This window comes from Paralichthys olivaceus, chromosome 10 (genome assembly GCF_024713975.1).
Source record: "Paralichthys olivaceus isolate ysfri-2021 chromosome 10, ASM2471397v2, whole genome shotgun sequence".
NCBI classification, from domain to species: Eukaryota; Metazoa; Chordata; class Actinopteri; order Pleuronectiformes; family Paralichthyidae; genus Paralichthys; species Paralichthys olivaceus.
In genome coordinates, this window is record NC_091102.1 from 6,086,528 (window position 1) to 6,107,755 (window position 21,228).

Below are 21,228 nucleotides of genomic sequence, written 5' to 3' on the forward strand. Positions count from 1 at the left end.
TACATACAAAATGCAACTTTATTAACCTTCATGCCTCCATTCATATTAATATACATGTATATTTTTGAACTTATTTTAATTTCACAGCTCCATCCATATGAAAAATACAGAGAAAAAGGCAAAAACACTGACTGGATACTTAAACAACTCTTAGAGAAAAAAGAAAAGCGTAACAGAAAACAAAAAGAAGAAAGGACACCTGTTCTTGAAGTTTTTGAAAAATATCAGGATTAAAAATTTTTCTTTTACAGATGTGGAATTCCATGAGCAAGATCTCCCTTTTAGAAGCTATGCTGAGCAATATCACAATTTATTTTTTTTTCCTATACGGTAAGAATGAAAAGATCTGAATATATATACACTACACTCACTTTACATAAATACAGGAACAACGATTACTGTACGTAATATCAGCAAACTCGAAACATAGGCATTGGCTTCACTACTTAAAAAGTTTAAAACCAGGAACTGAAAACAGATGTTACACAGAAAGTAAAGTAGATATTGAACTGATAGAAAGCGTAAGATCAGTATTCATAAACAAAGGCATCACTTTACAGCTGGAATCCCAGCCACAGGATTTTTTTTTTCAGATTCCTCATATCTTCCGTGGAATCACTTTGTTGAGTTAATGTGCTGAAGCTGAAACATCAAGAGGCCTTCGTAACTCGGTTTCGTTCCCCGCAGAGGAAGTGACTTATTCCAAGCAAAGTGATAATGCGTGCTATAAACAGCCGGTGAAAGCGTGTTATGGGACGACGCTGCATTTGACACAACGGCATAAGGCTCAGTGCGAAAAAAGGAAAAGTTCAAACGTTAGAGGTCCGACTTGCATAATGTTGTGTGCTTTTTTTTTTGTATTTATCACCGAAAAAAAAAAAATCATGATTTCTCATTTGAAATTTATTAATTGGAGCAATCGAAACCCTGCACAGAGCAGTGGGTGTTACACGTTTGTGATATGAGGCACTATTCATTATTATTGCATAACTTTGACCCTGGTTACCGTTGCAAAATTATGCTTTAAAATGAGGAAAGAGACGCTTGAAGGGAAATACAATTCACCCTGTCCTGTGGAGACACCAAGTCTAATTGAATTTGTTTGAAAAACTGGTGTATTAAGGCATGCAACGTCACATACTGTGTAGTAGAGTACATGTGTTGTTGATATGTGCTTGATCGATATATCCGTTTTGTCCGGGTGTAGCAAAATAACAACAGAGGGAATCGAGTACCTTAATACGGTCAATGTATATAAATAATTTGTTGATTATAGCAAACACTGGTTCAGCCTTGGGAATAAAAATGATTTGATCGTGAACTTATTTAACCACAAACCAAAGAAACCAAAAAAAAAAGAAAAGCAAACTGTTACATAACACCACATATGATAATTTACATGATGAATACCATTAGCCCCATTTCACTGTATACCAAATTAGATAAATTACAGTCTCTGAAAAAAGACTTTACATGTATAAATGTATTTCCTGCATCTACTAATCAAAAGCCCTATTTTTCCGATGTATATACAGGATGTAGAACTTTGTAATAAGTTTTCTCTTCACTATCACATATATTACAACATTTCAAAAAGATCCTTTTTACAGAAGAAAAAAAAAGTTATATGCAATGATGACGTGCCCCATCAATCATAAAAATGATCTTATACATTATATGGATGATATATAATAATAATAATACCATGATGATTATTTGTTTATAAATCGACATCTGAAATAAAATCATTTGAAAATCATACGAAACAAACAAGGTGCTGATATGCTTTTGCCAAAATGTTAATACAACCGGGCTTAATGAAGTTGTGCACAAACAATATGCATAAATAAGGATGACATACATTTCTCCATTACATCAAGGTGGGGGTGTCACATACGTTGGGTGCATGTGTGGAAATATCCTGGATTTGGCTACTTTGCCTGTGTGTGTGTGTGTGTGTGTGTGTGTGTGTGTGTGTGTGTGTGTGTGTGTTAGAGTGTGACATGTGTGTAAGTGTATGGTTTTCAAGGTGCAATATCAAAAAGGTCACCATTTCCTTTGACTGGCTTCGGTCCAATAAATACATTTAGCAGACCTATCAAATAATATGAGCTGGTCCGATGCTCCGTGTTTATGTCTGGAGCCCCTCCTCAGCCTAAGAGCTTTGGAAACACCTGCAACATTGTCTTTTATTATGAATATAAAAATATTTCTTCAAATTGAGTTTCCTGATTAAGGTTGTGTGACGTTCTAAGAGATAAATCTGCCATTTTAATGCATTTAATCCAAAAAGCCTTGATGCACATGCACTATGTTTTCATGTATGTAAATGTGCATGTATTTTTCGTGTGTGTGTATGTGTGTGTGTGTGTGTGACTTCTTTCAGCGTTCTAAATAACCAAATCTCAGGTAAATTAGACAATAATCTTGACATATATCTGGTCTGAGGTGATAACATTTCAAGTTTGTTTGAGACAAACATAATAAAAACAAAATTAAATGATTTATAGTGACTCTCTGACTGAGACACGTCGGATTCAGAGTCTTGTGCTGGAGCTGCAAACCGATGACGGGGGGGCGTGGAACGGAATGAGGAGCTGGCCCGGCAAGAAACTTCTCCTCGGATATTGACATCATCAGCAAACATAACAGAGAGGAAGCGGCTGCTCCTTCCCATCACTTTGTTCAGAGTGTATTGCTCTTCTGTGTTTGTACGTCAGGTACCACGCTATCCCTGTAACACTGCAGCCGGTGTCAACATCAGCTTATGGTCAAGTGCTGCTGTGCAAAAAAAAAAAAACCCCACCACCACAAATTCCTTTCACTGTCGAACCCAGCTGAGAAAACAGAGCTGAATAATAACAACACGATAGATCGGGACAGGATGAACGCATGAGTCTGTAAGGTGCCTCTGTCTTTTTTTTTTCACTGAAAATCTCCTCTGATTGTTTCAAAGTTCACTGTACATGAGGGGTTGGTTTTTTTTTCTTTTTCATTCCGAGTCAAACATAAGCAATAAGCAGGCATTTGAAAAAACAAAAACAAGATTCAATAAACAAAACGTTGTCATACTGAAAGTATATTCATCCTTTAAGATTGCACTTTACTGATTGCTAATCACAGCACAAAATCAACCAAAGATTTCAAGAGGCTCGACGTAGAAAGAATAGCACTGATGTCGTTTGGGCAGTCTCGTGATAAATGATGTGCTTCTCTGCTGGTGCCATGATGTGCATGTCCATTTTTTGTAATCGTTCATAATAAACGGATGACTCGGTGGAGGTGTTGGTGAGGTTGATCCTTCCGGCTTGGGATGGTGTCGACTGTTTGCTGGCTGTAGGGAAGGTGAAAGTCCAGCCCACTTTTAGCATCTATGCGAGAACCAAACAGCAGACTCCAGCAGGCAAAGGAGGCCAATCCGCGGTTACATGGCGCCCCCTGCTGTTTGTAAATCAGACTCCGGTGGAAAGCAATACTGCCTTTAACTCCAACAAGGTCCCTGCGATCCAGTCCAGGCCTGAAACTCTAAAATCCATTCCATTCAATGGTGTCTTTCACATTATGAAATGCTGGAAAAGCAGCAACTGGAACAATATAGTGAAAAGAAAGAAAGCGAAAAAAAAAAAAAGGGTTGCGATTGCATTATATATAATTTTTTTGTCCAAATGAAGAGTTTGTTTTAAAAATCAAAGTGAAACATTTATGAACAGTGCTGTAAAAGACAGTTCCCTATTAGACTCCGATAAAAGATCCTGCCGTCTGCTCCTTCCAACCCCAAGAAGATCCAGACGTGACCCTGTGTTTTGCTCCGCAAGCTCCGTGCACCTCGACGTCTCCTCGCCCTCTGACGGATGAGAGTGTGTGTGTGTGTGTGTTTGTCAATGTGTAAGTGTGTGTGTGTGTGTGTGTGTGTGTGTGTGTGTGTCTGTGTGTGGTGTGTGTGTCTGTGTGTTCATCCAGGCCAGCTGAAAGACATTCACAGGGAGATCCCGCTCCCCCGGCTGCCTATGTGTGTGTTTGTGTGTTTGTATGCATTGATCTCTCCCTCGCTTTTTCTCTCTCTCTCTCTCTTTATCTCTCTCCGTCTGATTCACACCAGCATATGTCTCCGTCGGTGCAGAGCCAAGTGGTCAGATCTGGAGAAGCTGCGGTCACAGTCTGCGCACTTGAAGGGTTTGACCCCCGTGTGTTTTCTGTAATGCCTCGTCAGCTCATCAGAGCGGGCGAACTTCCACGTGCAACCGTCCCAGGTGCATTTGTATGGCTTTTCCCCTGGAGCGGAAGAGAGAGAGAGGAAAAACTCAGTGTATGTTGAATATCCAGTGGGTCACATGTTGGTACTGATGCTCTGTGGGTGAGGATGTATCCCCCAAAAAGTTGTAAGTTTGCACTTGTTGGTTCACAACTTTGCTTTCACTTTCTTTAACATTGCAAGACGGGTTGTTTTTCAACATTTTCACATTTTTCCCAGAAAATAAAACCTGATGAAACACATCAGACATATCGAGGGAACTGATATCTATGATTGTGTGGAACTTGTTTGAATTGACGGAGAATGTTGGGGACGTATTTGCTCCACCGAGTTACATTGTTATGAGTATTGCTGTTATAATTTTAACAGCAATGTTATAAAAACAACCTTGAAGCAACTCTGTGCCTTTTTTCTTCCCATAAAACAGCAGCATAAAAATGAGTTTGATGATTCTCCTGTGAGGAACTAACTGAAGTGTGAAGCTGAGCTGTGGATCACTTTGTAATACTCAGAAATCATTACAAATAAACTTGGTTTATCTCCGATATTCAGTGTGGAAACTTAAAATATCCAGAGTTTGTTTGTATTTGTTGCTCTCCTGGTTAAGGAAGCAGAGGATCATGGGTAATATCCTCATTCAGAGCTTTGATTTTCACTGCATGAAAACCACTTCATCACTTGGACTCGGAGCGCAACAACAGAATCATACTCAATGTGAGGCTGCAGAGGGCGCTGTTGCTCAGTAAAAGGTAGTTTAAGGTCAAACATGACTAATGCTACAAACCTGTATCTCTGTTTCCTCTGTGCTGCCACTTTAAATGTCAGCTGTGTACTGTATTGTTTCATTATAGGGTGTGGTAAACAAATGGTATTATCAACACAACCACACACCTTTGGTTTAAAGCAGACAATGAACTACCAGGACAAGCCTTAAGGCAGCGATTACAACAAGGCGACATAAAGCCTGATTATAAGAAACTATAAATGAAACAATTAAAGTATAGTCATATGTTCTGTCTTCAGATTGACTTTACATGACACACGGATAATAACATTCAGAAACTCTTATGAGGCATCATGTTGTTTCGGTGCTAGACAAGAACAGAACATGATGCATCACTTCCTGTTTGACTCAGCAATGTTTGTTTTCTTCTTATCACTTCATACAAGTGAAAATAGTTATTCTAGTTATTTTAAGAGGTTAGTTTAGTTCAAGATTAGAAAGTTTGCATAACTTGAAGCAGATGGCAAAAGTCTCGTCAGCTCGCTTCAGTGGATTTCTAACTATCAGGTCTCAGTTTCAAAAGCTGTCTTGAAGACGTTTCCTAGAAACCTTTGGACCTTTTTCAGTTTGGCTGGTTTACATACACACAATGTTCAATCGAATTTGGAAAGAAAGATGTGTTTGCTTTTGTCGTTGAATGTTTCTTTTCTGTTACTGAAATTGCCTTTGTCTTAGTCGTCATTTGGGATTGACCTTTAGTCCCCTGTAATCCAGATTCAACTGTGTACAAATTCTTCAAAACGACTGTGGCACTAGTAGAATATTACCCCTCACCCCACCCTCCCCTGCCAAACATGACAGAGAACCTGTGGCAGCCTTCAGTTGTCAGAAAATCTCAAAAGGTGTTTAGTCCAGTCTAAGATACTGTAAAAAAAACATGGCGGCCTCCGTCGAGAGGACCTGCTCCTGATGTAAATATAAAGTATTTAAATATAAAGGGGCCACTCTAGGGTAAAGAAAACAACAATTTGTACGATTTAGATGAAACACACTAGTGAAAACATCCCTAGGATTATTTTATATTCAATTTCTGCCAGTAGATCCCTTTCACCTAAGTCTTACAGCCCTTTAACATACACCCTCCGTCTTACTGACCTGTATGCGTCCTTCTGTGTGCTTTTAAATGGGAGCTTTTGGTGTACACCTTATTGCAGCCCTCAAAGTCACATCTGTGGATTCTCCTCTTTTTGGAATCTGGAGACTCTGACCTCCGAGGACGCCGTATGCTGTCAATACTGAACGGGGAAATGGAACTGCAAGAAAAGAAATACAAATTGATAAAGAGTTATTAGAAAAAGACAATGATGTGTTCAAGTTTCAGCAGTATGTCATTTTTTTTCACACGGGACAAGTAGCAAAAAAAACCTACTCAAAACATTGTGATTTTCGGTGTAGTGTTGAAGGACACAATGAATGCACAAAGGAAATTGATGAATCGCATTCAGCTGCAAAAACACAAAGTTATTTTGGATGAGATTAGGAAAAAAAACTTCTTATTGTCTCTTTCAGTTGAAGTTCAGTTGAAAGTGACATTTTTCAAATAGTTCAGGACCAAACTTCCTGATTCATTTCTGAGACATATTAAAGAAAACACAAATCTGTAAAATGCATTTTATTGTAGTTTATGCAATGGTACATATTGTAATGCTATCAACTGTTAGCATTTTTTTACCTCCACAGGAACGTTTTGTTTTCATTGCTGTTTCTTCGTCTGTCTGAGATGTTGTGTGTTTTTTCTTCTTATACATTTTCACTGATTTCTCAAAGAATGGAGAATTTCTCAATTCATGGATCTATCTGTGTGCAGTTCAGTGCAGAGTGATTGAATTTAAGTGGACTGTTGGAGGCATACACTATGGGGCCATTCTAGTTTTAGGTCAGTGTGGTGAGTGTTCATGTAAGTTTTCCCAAATATTGTAGAATATCATTGAATGAACTTCTTGCATACAGTAAATAGACGACTTAATGTAAAGACACCTTAGTATACACCATAATATACTATAGCTTATATTCTAATAGGTAGGTGGTAGGACAGTAGCTTTACCAGCAGGTGGCACTGTAATACCGCTGTAGCCTAACAGGGGTTAGCAGATGAGGTAAGACCGCTGGTATTCACTCTGCTCCCAGACTTCCATCAATCAAAGGTGGAAACTGTTTATTTCCAAGTGTTTTAAAGTGAGCTTAATGACTCCTGAGCCTATTTCTACCATCAATACTTTTTCACCATGACATTTCCTCTCCAATAGATAATCAATAGATCAGCTGATTATATCATTTGTCACCCTAATCACTGAAGTCCCTGCAGCAAAGTTCTGTGTGTGTGTCTGTGTGCTTTTGCTGCCATGCACATATGACTTGTCAGTGTAGTGTGTATAGATTATTTGCTGAGACGTATCATATCATATCTGTGTTAAATCTAAATTTGGTCACACATGTGTGTACAACTACACAGAAATAAATGAAGGAGGGAACAAAGAGGAGGTAGGGTGGTCTCACCAGGGACTGTGAGCCATGAAACCTTTCACACAGTAATAAACACATGACTGCAACACACACACACACACACACACACACACACACACACACACACACACACACACACACAGAGAGAGAGAAAACTGTCAAGAAAGATACAGTCGAGAAGGAAAACAAGAACATCTCTGTTTACGAGCAGGGAGGAGTAATATCTGTGGGATATGGTTAACAGGGCGATCTCGGCACAAACAGTTTTCTCAGTTCAGAGTTTTTGTTGTGAATATTGAGAAAAAGGGTTAGAGGTTGAGCTGAACCGGGGAACGGAGACGGAGGAAGAGAGCGGGTAAGCACCGGAGGATTCGAAAGAAGAGTGGGGAGCATTAGACAGGCCGCCAGTGTCTGTGTCTCCTCCACCGCACAGACGCCACTTCCTGTCTCTGTCTGTCTGTCTGTGCAGATTTGTCAAACACAGACTCAGATATTTAAGCGTGCAATCAACACACACACACACACACACACACACACACACACACACACACACACACACACACACACACACACAAATACAAACACACACAAATACAAACACACATACATACAGATCACCTGTTGCTCTTGGCTCACGGCCAATGTGAAGCTGTACAGGAAATGATCACACGGGTCAGACACGAAGTGAACTCTAACTCCCCCCTCGCTTCATCTCGCTGTCTCTACTGCTTCTCCATGCTCAGAAAATATCACACTGTAACGTGATGACAAAACCCAACATCAAGACAAAGAGGCGCATTGATAACAGCTGAGTGATTGATGGGACGACTGGGTCACCTGCTAATGTGACAGAAAAATCGTTGACAACCATCTGAGGTATCATGGGCCTCTGTGTGTGTGTGTGTGTGTGTGTGTGTGTGTGTGTGTGTGTGTGTGTGTGTCTGTGGCTGCAGGATTTACAGTGGAAACACTCGGAGCTCAGCCACCGAGCACAAGAAGGCGGATGTTTACGTTCTGACTTCATCTCTGAAGTGACTCCGTGATCATGAAATAATTTAAGGAGTCTGGAGAACAATAGCTACTAAAAGAAAGAGAATAAAGAATAAACAACAACTAATTACTCACATGAATCAACTCATTAATTTAGCAGCAGACAGATTTCTGCTGTTTACGTGTTAATTTTTCTGCTACTTTTGGTTGTAATTTATATATTTGGAAATTATTTGATTCTTGTTCCAAATGGCGTGATTGGCATCAGCGTTTGTATTCCAGATATTTTGGCTTCATTTCTGGATAGTTGGACGAAGTGGAGATGTGATCTCTGAGGAGGGCTGAAACATTTCAAGTTGTTCAGTGATGGAAAATGTATTCCAGATTGTTGTTGATTAATTGTTAAAGTCATTTAACAAAGACAAAAGAAGGCAAACATTTGCTGGTGTCAGCTTCAACTAAGTAAAAACATCGTTTTATATTACAGCAACAAAAATAATATATTTTTTAGTTAGTCCGACAACATTTGACATATAAAGACACAACTTAAGGTTTTGTAAAACTGTGATGGACAGTTTTCACTATTAACAGTCATATTAAATCTGAATGATCCATCAATTCATTTAAATTATTTATTACTTGTGGCCCTAAATGACAGAATAATAAACAGATGAATAAAAGCCATCCACGATGACCGTCTGTGGCGTTTTCATGTTTCTCTGTGGGTTGAAAATATTTCACCACCACTTTTTGTGTAACCCTGAGTGATACTAAAAGTCTATTTGTATCAGCAGGTTTACAGCATGTCAAACTACACAGGGAAACATAACTACCCTTGTTCCACAGATGCACTTAAACCAGCAACTCCAGAGTAGCTGGTGAGGCAAACACTATAATTACAACATGGAAAAGTTGTATTTAAAGATTGCTCTTTTTTACAAAAGCTGAGCAAAAACATAAATCAAATAATGCAACGCAAAAAGTGGCAAAGTCAACAGAAAACAAAGCTGAGACTCGGGTGCATTTCTTGGCAACAACAATATCTTGAGGTCTCCGACAACATATGTATCATAGCTGCTTGAATCAATTAGCTGTATTTTCTCATGTGAGCCCAGAGGCCTATTCACACTGCCATGAACCCTGTGTCAGTGCAGCACCGTGGCTGTGGGAGTGTGTGTGTCTGCTTGTGTCTCCTGTAGCAGCACAGAGAGAAATAGGAAGTACAGTTGAGAACCAAGTCAAACAGAGCTGACCTCTGTTTTGGTTCCTTTGTCGCCGTCCTCTTCATCTGCTGCTCTGTGTGCGACAGAATGTGTATATGTCTGTCACCTGGAAGTGGGGGGTTTCCCGCAACGCAAACACGCTGCATATTTCTCAAAGGAAACGGGGTCAAACAACAGTTTCGAATCAGCAACAGCTCGACGCGGTTCTTAAACAGACCAAATGGTGGAATTATAGAGAAAACAGGAAGAGAAATGTGAGTGTGTGAAAGTGTGAGTGTGCGCTGGAAGACTGCCCACTGGGCATTCCTGTACCTGTCCAAGGATACGAGCCCTCACCTCACCCCGTGTCTCCCCTCCCTCCACCTGCTCTGCTTCGTTGGCCCCAGGTCCTTGGGGACCGGCCAGACTTCGACAGACACAACCCTTCCAACACAAGCCCCTGCCCCCAACACACACACACATACATATATATATATGTATATATATATATATACACACACACACACACACACACACACACATCTTCTTTCCCTCTCCCATCTCTCTGTAACTGTCTCTCTTTCGCTTGTGCTCTCCCACAATAGCCTATCCACTGGTCCCCAGGGAAACGCATGAATATGGAGGAGGCTGCCCAAGAAGCACATGACACACACACTCTCACTCTCTCTCATTTATTTATATATGGATACCTGGATTGGAGGCTGCAGGCACTCCTATCCTCCGCCCTTACACTTCTCCTCCCTGACGCTCTGTGGATGACTGCTCGTGTAAATATGGACACTAAATTACATAAAGTGGTTCTTTCTACGCTCTCTGTGCATGTGCAAATGAAAAGGAAAAAAGAAATATAGCAGCACAATGGAGTGATATGTTTCAAAGAAGCGCTGCTCGCTTCTGTTGCGCTGCAGATGTCCACAGAGCGCATGTGTTGTGTCAATACCGAGTGCACGTTCTCCCATCGTGTAACTCAAGGAGACTACAGACTTCTTTGTTTTTCACAGACAAACATCCAAGTCTGTGTTCCTGTTGACAATGGCTGACCTCCTTCTGGAACCAGCTGTTCTGTCCACTGTGCAGGAACACGTGCATGCATAGAGTACAAACACACACACATCGGAGGATTTATATACTTAAAGACGTGAACACAGAGTTTCTGACACGCACACAGCACGCACACAGGAGCGCACAGTTTTCCACACAGCACAGTCTGCACTTTGCACACAGAGAAGCGAGTGTGTGGGCAGGCCCTGGCAGGGCATTGCTAAGCCTGGCTGGTGATTTATCTCCATAGTGAAAGCTTGGGCACTGAAAGGTTGGGTCCTGCCAACCTCTGTTCTCCTCTGACCACCCGGTGCCCACGTGTGGCACTCAGGGGCACGCCTGTCCCTTTCAATAACCTGCACTGAAACCAGAGTCCTCCAGTGAGTGTCTCAGAGTTGTGTGTGGTTGTGCATGTGCATTTGTGTGAGTCTTCCTTGTTGCACAGAGCAGCCACAGCCAGATAGTTTTTAAATGTGTTGCACAAAAACTTTCATAACTGTCGATCCTCACACGGCCGGCAGTGCACGGGCAAAGAATGTAAAATGCCCTGCACACAATGTCAAAGCTGGAGTGTTAGCACCAAAACACAACCAGTCTGGGGTTGGCCTACTATTTAGCGTCAGCCTCGTTAATGTTGCTGCATCATTAGCAGGATTCTCACAGAGTCCTGGAATACTTTCCTCACAGTTAGCCTGAATAAAAGTCCCTGTGGGTATTAAAGGGAGTCTGGCCAGGCTACTAGGTCTGACTGCTCTGGGTTTATGGGTGGCAGGGGAGGAGGGCAGGGCCGGGCCAAATGTTTCTCTGCATCTGATTTCCTGCTTTTGGATCAGAATCCTGTGAGCTGTCATTCATCGAAGAGGGAAGCCTTTTCATTCAACGCAGATGGACGGGCACCGCAGGAGCTGTGATAGTCTGTAGGCCGAACACGGCAGAAAGTATGTCTGAGCCATATGCAGTGGTACAAATGCACAGCCACCCACGCACACACATTGAAAAGTGGAAGAGCAGTTAGAATATCGCAACGAAATTCAGAAAACTCTGTGTTACACAAGTTTCAGACAATGGGTGTCAGGGAAAGCATGTTAAACATCGGTACTCTAAACCCTGTTTGTTTTTCTGTTTGTTTATAAGCAGGATTACGCAAAAAACACTAAATACATTTTCAGGAAACTTGGGAGAAGGATGGGAACATGTTTAAGAAAGCAAACATTAAAATTTGCTGTGGATTCAGATCTTTTTTTATCACTTTATTCAACTTTTTTTTCTTTTCATTTCCACCAACTCCCCAGGGAATAATGTCTGAATCTGGCATATTTGGGGAACTGATGTATGAGAGTGTGGCATTTGGTGCAGCTCGACTGTTGGGCCCTGGTGGAGGAATGCTCTCTACTCAATGCCATTCTATTTTGTATAATTAAATTTACCAATCTGAGCAAACAGTTTCTGTTTCTCTTTCTCAAAGAGTCAAGTCCTCTTTAAATTTCATTTTCTTTAATGTGGATGTGAGCATGAATGGGTGTTTGTGTCTGTCAGCCCAGTGACTGGTGGCCTGTCTGCTCTAATTGGATCAGCAAACCAATTTCCCTATAATTTAAACACTGATTACTTTCAAAAATATAAAAAACAATGTGAACCGCAATGTATATATATGTAGTGGAATAGAAAGTACAAATATTTGCTGATATATGTGGAGTAAAATTGAAAAGAATCATCTTAAGTTAAGATACATGTGGAAAATACTTGAGTACAGTAACTAAGTAAATGTGCTTTGTTACCTCATGCACAATGTCAGCTGGGACCAGTTCAACTCAACCCTCAAAATGGACGGATGTACTAAACTGTTAATATATGCAATGACATTTTATACTCTTTTACTCTTTTCCTTTTTTCTGTTGGTGAGAAACTGCATGGTGCTATGAGGCATTTATTTTAAATAACACTTATGTAACAGTGTACGATTCAGGAGTGTAATGAAGTGAAGGATGTAAATACTTTGAATACAAACACTTTAACAGTGGAGCTAATTGAAAATTCCTGATCAACAGATTCAACAGCTGCCAAAAGTGAAGAGTGTAAGCATCGAAGCCTGAAACATTCCTGTCACAACACTGAACAGAAATAACAGCTGAAGACAGAGACGTGTGTATTTGATTTTTGATTTTAGGGTCATAACAGGAGAAAAAGTCCACATGAAGACCTCCACCCACATACACACCCACACACACACACGTACAGATCATGATACTCACTCTTGTACAGCGCGGGCTATAGACAGTGCAGTGGAGCCGGTCTCATTAACACTGTCCAAGGTCACGTTTGGCAGGTCGTCGTCATCGCTGTCACTTTTGATCTGCCTTGGCGATAGGCCATTGGGGTCTGTGTGTGCTGTGAGGACGGGACGCAGACACAGGAGTCAGACACATGATACTGGAGCCAGCCCTGGAAACTTATAAGGCATATCACGTTGTGTGTGCTGGAAAGTGTTTCTAATTGTCATGAGGGCATCGCCTTTATACAGTTTTATGTTGTCATTTGATAAATCCCTTGTTACAAAGAATTATCCTTCAGACTGCAAAACTGTCACTGTATCTAGAAATATATATGTATGTATGTGTGTGTGTGTGTGTGTGTGTGTGTGTGTGTGTGTGTGTGTGTGTGTGTGTGTGTGTGTGTGTGTAAGAATTATGGTTAGGATTAGGCATTTAGTTGTGACGGTTATGGTTAGGGTGTGTGGGTGTGTGTGTGTGTGTGTGTGTGTGTGTGTGTGTGTGTGTGTGTGTGTGTGTGTGTGTGTGTTGGTATTTCAAGTCGGTAGCTAAGGACAGAACAACCAAACACACACAGCCTCCAACTATAGAGATAAGAAGCTGGGTGGAGAATCATTTGGGTGTCTTTGTTGTGTGCTGGAACCTTTGTTATTGTGTGTGTGTGTGTGTGTGTGTGTGTGTGTGTGTGTGTGTGTGTGTATCGTGCACAGAGAGACTACAGAACATGTCCAAGTTAAAAGTGCATGTGCATGAGAGTGACTCTGCTCTCTCTGTTCTCTGTTCCCCCACATGAGAAACTGACAGAGAATCATATTCATGATAATGGCAAACGTTCACATAAAAGGCCCGGAGAGAAGACAAGAGTCTAATTTCATCCATTCACTGCTGTGGTCTTTTTTCTTAGCGGATCCTGATAATTAGCAAGCAAACTCAGCTGAAAGTTTCACTGGCCAGTTGCAAGCTGTTCAAACCACGACCCCCCTCAGCCCATGAGCACAGGAGTATCTGTCTCTCAGGGCAACATGACAAAGTTACATCCGTTTCCAAAAGTTGTGACAGCTCATCGGTTATATTGCCGGAGCCTGCAGCCATTCTGTCCACCCTGTCTCCATGGACACAGGCTTCGTACATCCTCGAAAACTCAAGAGATCACTGTCAAAAAAAGTGAAGACCTGCCGCTGACTGCATGCCAAGGATATGTTCCTGGAAATCTACAGTATACAGGATTAACCATCGATTAACTGATTCAGTTAATTCAGCAGAAACAACATAATGATTAATCTGTGAAATAGTAACAACATGGTGAAGATTTTCTAATATCTGTCTGAAGATGAAAGCATTGCAAACACTGAATATATTCAGGTATAGAGTGTTTTCCACTGAGACCCCATTCTCCTGTAATCCTGGTGCATTTATGAGCTATCAGGACTTCACCTCCTCTGCCCTCTCAGCCGAGACTGTGACCATAATGGCACATAATAAAGGTCTCGAGTTAGCAGCAGACATGGTGTTATTACTGGAGGGGGGTGGGCGCACATAGGAAATGCTGCGACTCCGTTGGAGCTTTTGCTTTTAAAGATTTCTAACTGTTGTTGCGGAGTGCGTTATGCAGAGTGGTCACCGGCTCGTCTACCCTACGGAAAACCTGCAATTAGTTAGAAATGCATTGTGTGTTGCAAAAGGGGTATTTTGAGCGAGGGACACAATGGAGGAGTGGTGGAGAGGTGGGCAGAGCACCGGATTTCTTTCTTTCTCTCCTGTTGTTTCCAGTCAAGCCCTGTTTCCATGGCAACCTCCTGCCGGAGACAGGGAGACAGCACTGAAAGGAAGCGTACCCGCCCTCTTTTAAAGAGGATGGCCAACCTGTGTGTGTGTCTCTGTGTGTGTGTGTGTGTGTGTGTGTGTGTGAGTGCACGTGGGAGAGTGGTTGAGTGTGTGTGTTGTCCATAGTGTATCTATGTTGAGAGCTTCAATAATCACATTAATCTTGACATGAGCAGAAAGGGCTTCAGTTTGTGACCTCCGTGATGTCAACAACTTATTTGTCCAGTTATAAACCAACAGTGACATCTTACAGGGAAAACACCAGAAGGACGACAGCTGTGCTATACAATATACAGTATATATACTAGATAATGACATAAAATGCCAGTTGTTGTGCAGAAAAACTACTGAATAGATTGCTCTGAATCGTGGAGGAAGGATGCACTATGGGCCAAGAGAGAATTTATTAAATTTTGATTAATCAGGGGGCAGAGCAAGTATTTCGCTTTACTTTCTTTATCACTGCAAAATAGGGCGTTTTTCAACATTTTCATTACTTTCTCAGAAAAGAAATCTGACTCGTTGAGGGGACTGATATTTATGAGTGGGTGCAAGTTGCCCAAATAAAAATCTGGATCTAGTGCATTTAAATGTGGTTTCATTTCATGACTTTTGGGCCTTGGCCAATGTATGCACCCTCTAAGTGCCATCGTAGTTCGTAATCTTTTGTTTTTGATCAGCTCCATTGGTACGAACAAAAGAAAGCGATTTGTACTTAAGGTCTTTTTATTGTTGTGCCTAAATTGCACTCCCTGCTCCAAAGGAACCCTACATGATGCAATTTCAGACTGAAAAAGACTTATCTGCTGTGACTGGCCATCCAAGGCTGAGATTAGATTGTGATTGGCCATTAAACCAATCAATCAGTCAATCAACCTCCTTCAAAGAACAAGATTCCCCATTACACTTCTTTTATTTTCTTTGCCACAAATCATTACGCCCATATTTTCCATAATTTGGATGACGTTCTTCCACATGGCACAGATGCGGGGAGGACATTTGCATCAAGGTGTCCAGAAAAAGGATTCTGACCAGTCAAGACAAAATGAGGAGCTTGTACCTAGAAGTACCTCTAAGTCTGACGTAGACCACAAAACTGAAAACAGGATGAGAGCCAAAGAATTACAGTTGACTGGTCAAAACCAAAACTCAGATGTTGAAAGAGGCTTTTACCTGCAGCACAACATATGGCAGATAAATCACCAGGGTGGAAAGAGGAAACAGCTGCCATTGGAACTTACGTCTCCAAAGAAGTGTCTGCAATTAATACGGTCAAAAAGTTGTTTGTTATCTTTATCTTAATCTGACATTCAGGTCATATCGTATCCCTACAGAAGTGTAATACGAGCTCTTGTAGTACTACATCACTTTTTATTAGATTTTGACTGTTTAAGGTTTTATGTAAATGTTCTCATCCAGTCACATTGAGTTCAAGTAGCTAAATGTTCCCTTTGTTTACTGGTTGCTGTCTCATTAAACCACTGTATCCACCACACCCAATGGTCTACTGTTCATTCACCCAATTTCCTTTCAGCTTGGTAACTTCAGAGCTGAGCAGAGTTAAAGCTGGACCGTGGACGTCTGTGCATGTGTTTGTCTAAGTGCCACCCATCTTCAATATCCATCCACACCCTCTTATGTAAGTCTTGTTTTTCCTGTTCTTACTTCTTTCCTCCGCTCTCCTTGGGAGCAGACATCCAACACTTAAAACGCCCCATCTCCGAGGACCACCCCACCCTGCCAGCCGAATGTCTGTCTGAGCGCACGCTCTAATTACATATCTCTGTTTGTTTGCAAGTATGTACAGTACACGAATGGGTGTGACTAATAGTCTGAGTGTGCATGTCCAACCTGCGAGGGAGTGACAAAAAAGCAAACTCTTATAACCAACAGTCGCCCTGTGTGCTGCTCACAGAAACACCTACCATCGGAATACTCGCAGTGGATGGCAGTAAAACCACACCCAGAGAGAAAAAACCCTGTCTAGGTTGGGCTAGAGAGGACTAATACTCAAACTGCCCCAGATGTTTGCGTCTCTATAAAGGGAAAGGCAACAACTGGTGCGGCCCTGCTTACCTACACCAGAGACTATTTATGACAGCCAAGCGAAATCTCTCTCGGTAAAAGATTTAAGAGCCTTTCAACCTGCAAACCTTGTCTTCTCTCTGAAGGGAACATTGCCGCCTGACGGGCTGTCTCTAAAAGCGTATAAACACACACAGTGAGGCTTCACAGCACTGTCTGCAAGTGCTTTGACTGAAGACAGCGCAGGACGTCTGCCAGACAAAATACACAACTAAACCCAGCTTGTCATTGGCATAACTCCTGCTGCATCACACGGGTATTGCATCTATCTGAACTTAAGTTAGCCAGGACCTGTCCGTGTCATCATTTGTCTCTGACTCCAAAACTGCCAAACACAGATATAGACTCATTTTATTCCATTTCAACAACAACAAGCTTCTCAATTAAACGTGCAATGTGTAACTTCAGCCACTAGGGGTCTCTTGATCAAAACAATAGCTGAACATCTTGTTTGATGACGTAATGACGCAAAGTGGTATCACCACCACCGCTGATAAAAATCTACCTGATGTGACTCATCATGGTCACAGATCAGGTTATTACTTAAGTTTTATTCATATTAGGCGAAAACAGGAGAAAGGAAAAAAAGCTAAAAAGCTAGGAATGGTTGTTACTTTGTCATACTTCATTTAGCTAACTGGCTAGCAGTATGTTTTTACTTTATCATATGTTGTTTAGCTAATTGGCTAACTGGCTAGCAGTATGAGCTAAATGGCTAACTGGCCATGAGTATCTTGTTCCTTTATCATACAATGTTTAGCTTATTGGCTAACTGAAAGTGGATTTGATGCAATTAAAAGGCAATCAAATAAATAAATAATAAATATAAAATTGGGGATACTATGGGTTTGAACATGGTCTATTTCCGGGGACTTCTGAAGACTCCTTAAATAAGATATATTTCTTTAGTGTATTGTGATGTTTGACAACTGATGATTACAAATATTTTACTATCATAGTTTCAACCGAATAATTCATATGATTAAATGGATTTCAATTTGAATTTCTCACTAAAGCTGGAGGCTAGAGCTTCATGGGAGACACATCAGACAGCTTATGTAAAACTAATACATTAATGAGGCAGTAGCACTAAGTCTGAATCAGCGTCATCGTTTCCTTTGCAGATCCAACAGTGCTTGAATGATTACTGGAGAGATTTCAGTATTTCTAACTGAAAATTATGAAAAAAGTGTTAATATAAATCTGAAGTCATCCGTATGAATATGGTGTGAGTTTGGAGACGATGGCCTCACCTTTGCTCTTGCTTTTGACCTCATCCAGTAGAGGTAGCACGATGGCGTTGTTGAGGCTGGAGGGCGATCGAACGGCAGTGGTGTACATGAGGGGCAGTGACTGTACCACAACTGGGATGCGGTGAACATGGCTGCCCAGCTTCCCTGCTCCCTGCAGGCTCAGAGGGCTGGATGGAGGAGGCGGCACAGAGTGCAGGATGTGCAAATACGGCTGACCTCTCACCCCGGCGCCAGGGGCGATCAGGGGGCCTGGCGTGAGCACCGATGAGGCTGAGGTGATAACTGATGGAGAGGAGGAAGATGAGGAGGAGGAGGATGACGACGATAACGAAGACGGGGAGAAGGCGGATCTGAGAGGGGAGGATGATAAGTTTGTGGTGGTGGGGAGGATGGATGAGGAGGAGGGGCGGGATTTGTTGATCGACAGGTCGACGGGCTCGGTCTGCGTGTGGAAGTGCAGGTCGTGGGCGAGCAGGTCCTCCGGAGGTTCAGGTTTAACTCTGCTGAGGAAAAAAGGGACGCCGTCCATCGCAGAATAAGGGCGCACTTTAGGTGACTGTGGGAGGAAAAGAAACAATGATGTCAGATTCATTTCAACGTCTCAAGAGGAAAGATAAATGTGAAACAATTTGCCTGTGATGTATTTCTGGGATTCATTTGAATGTTTCCACTAATGTCCTGCAGTAATTTGAGCTGTCACATTAACCAAAAAGGTGATGTGTTGATGAATGAAGGTCAAGAACATTTGTCTTTATGTATTATAGATTTATAAATCAGCTTCGGAAACAACAATAGTGCATGACAGAGATATCAGGGAGGTACATACAGTATGTGGTGACATTTATAGAGAATGTTCATTCAAGCTTTTAACTCCCCTCGGTTAGCATGATGTCATACACAGATGAAATACAGGAGTAAAGATAGTGTCTCTCACATTCGCCTCCTTTCACTCTCTTTCTCGGCGTAGGTTGCTTTCTCTCTCTCTCTCACTCTCTCTCTCTCTCTCTCTCTCTCTCTCTCTCTCTTCCTCCTGTTTTCCATCACTCCCACAGAAACGCAGCTCTCTCTTGGCTCCCCCTTGTATCTCTCCTAAATCTCCTTTGTGACGGTGGAAAAACATCATATGGGCTCAATTTCCTGACCGTCTCTCTCCCTCTGTCTCTCAGCGATGGGCCTCCTAAGGCCAACGCTGGTGGCTCGGCATATCCCTCAACATATCTTTCACTTAACACCAAGCAGACTAGCTGTAACACAACCGCTCCATCTGTCTGCGCAAGTTTCAGGAACCTGTTTACTTGGAAAAGATAATAGAGAACACGCAAAGTCGGAAAAACAACACGCACCCTGACTCTATTTGTTTCTCGTGAGAACTTTGTCATCAGCGTCTTAGTTTTAATGTCAAATTAATGTAGCCGATCCAGGCCCACTGTGTTCGATGTGGGAGGGGTGTGAGAGCGAGTGGCGAGCGCTGTTGATCCTCCCAGTGGAGTCTTTCAGTGGAAGGCTCACACTTAAGCCCGTCAGGGAGTGAGCACGTCCAGGATTTTTTTTTTACTAATCATAAAGGAAAAGCTCATTAAAGTTAAAGGAAAAAAAACTCTGATCGCAGCTGCAGCAGAAAATGTAAAAATGTTCTGTGCTGTGGATTTTCTTGCTCACTTTTGTTTTTCAGACTCACATTTCTTTCCCCTTATGTAATGCTGGCTGAGAGGATCTGCGGTGTATTACGAATTTTTCGGAGTGTGTGTGTGTGCATGCTCCTTTATGTGTACTATTTTTACTCCAGACTTGTATACTGGTTTTCAGCCTACAGGAAATGTTACGACCCCATGAATCAAAAAGTGCCTCTCACTGTGCGACTCCTCCCCAGTTGGAAAACAAACCCTACCTCCTGAAATATGCCCCCCGATGACCCCTGGACTTCAGCGGGGTTCAGCTCAGGTTCAGTGGTGGCAGGTCAAGGTTCACAGCTCATTATGCTCTCCTTCATAATACCACCCACTGAGCACTTACAGCAGGGTTTCTACTGGACTTAAGGCTTCAGGCTTTTTTTCCTTTATCACGAGACAACACAAACAGCTTTGGGCGTCATTCACAGTCTCTGTGTAAAATTTGATAAGATGATTTAAGTCGTCCTGTGATGAAGAAATCATTACTCCTCCCCCATGGAAACTCATAGTTGATTTTTTTCGTAGTAGCAGAGTTCAGCCAGAGACCTTTCCCACATGAAATTGACCATTTATAGCAAATTGTTATACAGTTATATTTGGAGGAAAAGACACTGCCTTTTTGAGGGAGCTCCTTAAAGAATCAGGGCAGAAATGAGGGCTCTGCTGGGTGAACTAATCCGCCTTAATAAACTCAGATGTACACAGCTTCTAGATGTGGTAAAGTGGGTTATACACATTGACACTTTTGAACTGCCATGTAAACTGTAAACTTCAACAAAGGTAACACTTGCAAGTGCAATGCAAGTGTCTAAATAAAGGGACATTACACAGAACAATAGAGATGATCACCAACATAATAGTTCAGTTGTCAGGTTACAAACTTCGCCACCTTTATGAGTATGATTGGATTTTACTCATCAGTTGGCAGCGAAGCAGCTAATGAATGACCCACTGTCGGCGAATCACGAATGAAGCAGCTGATGCCGATCACCTGATGCGAGCGAAACTTAATTGCTCTGCAGGCGCTACCGCAGTGCTCCGTGAGTTTGTGTACTCATGAAGCCGACACCATGTCTACAGGAGGCGTAGTGTGAACAGCATGTCAGTGGAGCAAGCTTCAGCGCTCCATCTGTACCATGCACATGATGTGTTCGGGCGCAGTAGTGAGAGTAGTTCACAGAATCAAACACACAGTCACTATGCCCTAATATGCTGCGGGTGGCGTTTTAGTGCATGCAGCAAAAGTGAAATGCGCGGCTTTTACGCTAACTCTGTGGACAGCTGGATCGATTGGAACAGAAGCATATCTGTTCCATCAGACGCGTGATGCTTACAAACAAAAAAATGTGGTTAAATGCTGCCAGTGCAGAGAC

The 21,228-nt window shown here is 41.9% G+C and overlaps 1 protein-coding gene across 4 annotated transcripts in view; it reads right to left on the bottom strand.

Moving 5' to 3' along the window:
- klf12b (Kruppel like factor 12b) overlaps positions 1-21,228 on the bottom strand; it is a 40,761-nt gene continuing 19,533 nt past the window's right edge. For all 4 annotated transcript variants that reach the window (XM_069532897.1, XM_069532899.1, XM_069532898.1 and 1 more), the window contains exons 3-6: positions 18,186-18,741; positions 13,006-13,141; positions 6,132-6,289; positions 1-4,272 (exon numbers count right to left, since the gene is read on the bottom strand). In XM_069532897.1, coding sequence (XP_069388998.1) covers positions 4,091-4,272; positions 6,132-6,289; positions 13,006-13,141; positions 18,186-18,741 — 1,032 coding nt within the window. In that variant the 3' untranslated portion in view covers positions 1-4,090. The remainder of the gene's footprint in view (positions 4,273-6,131; positions 6,290-13,005; positions 13,142-18,185; positions 18,742-21,228) is intronic.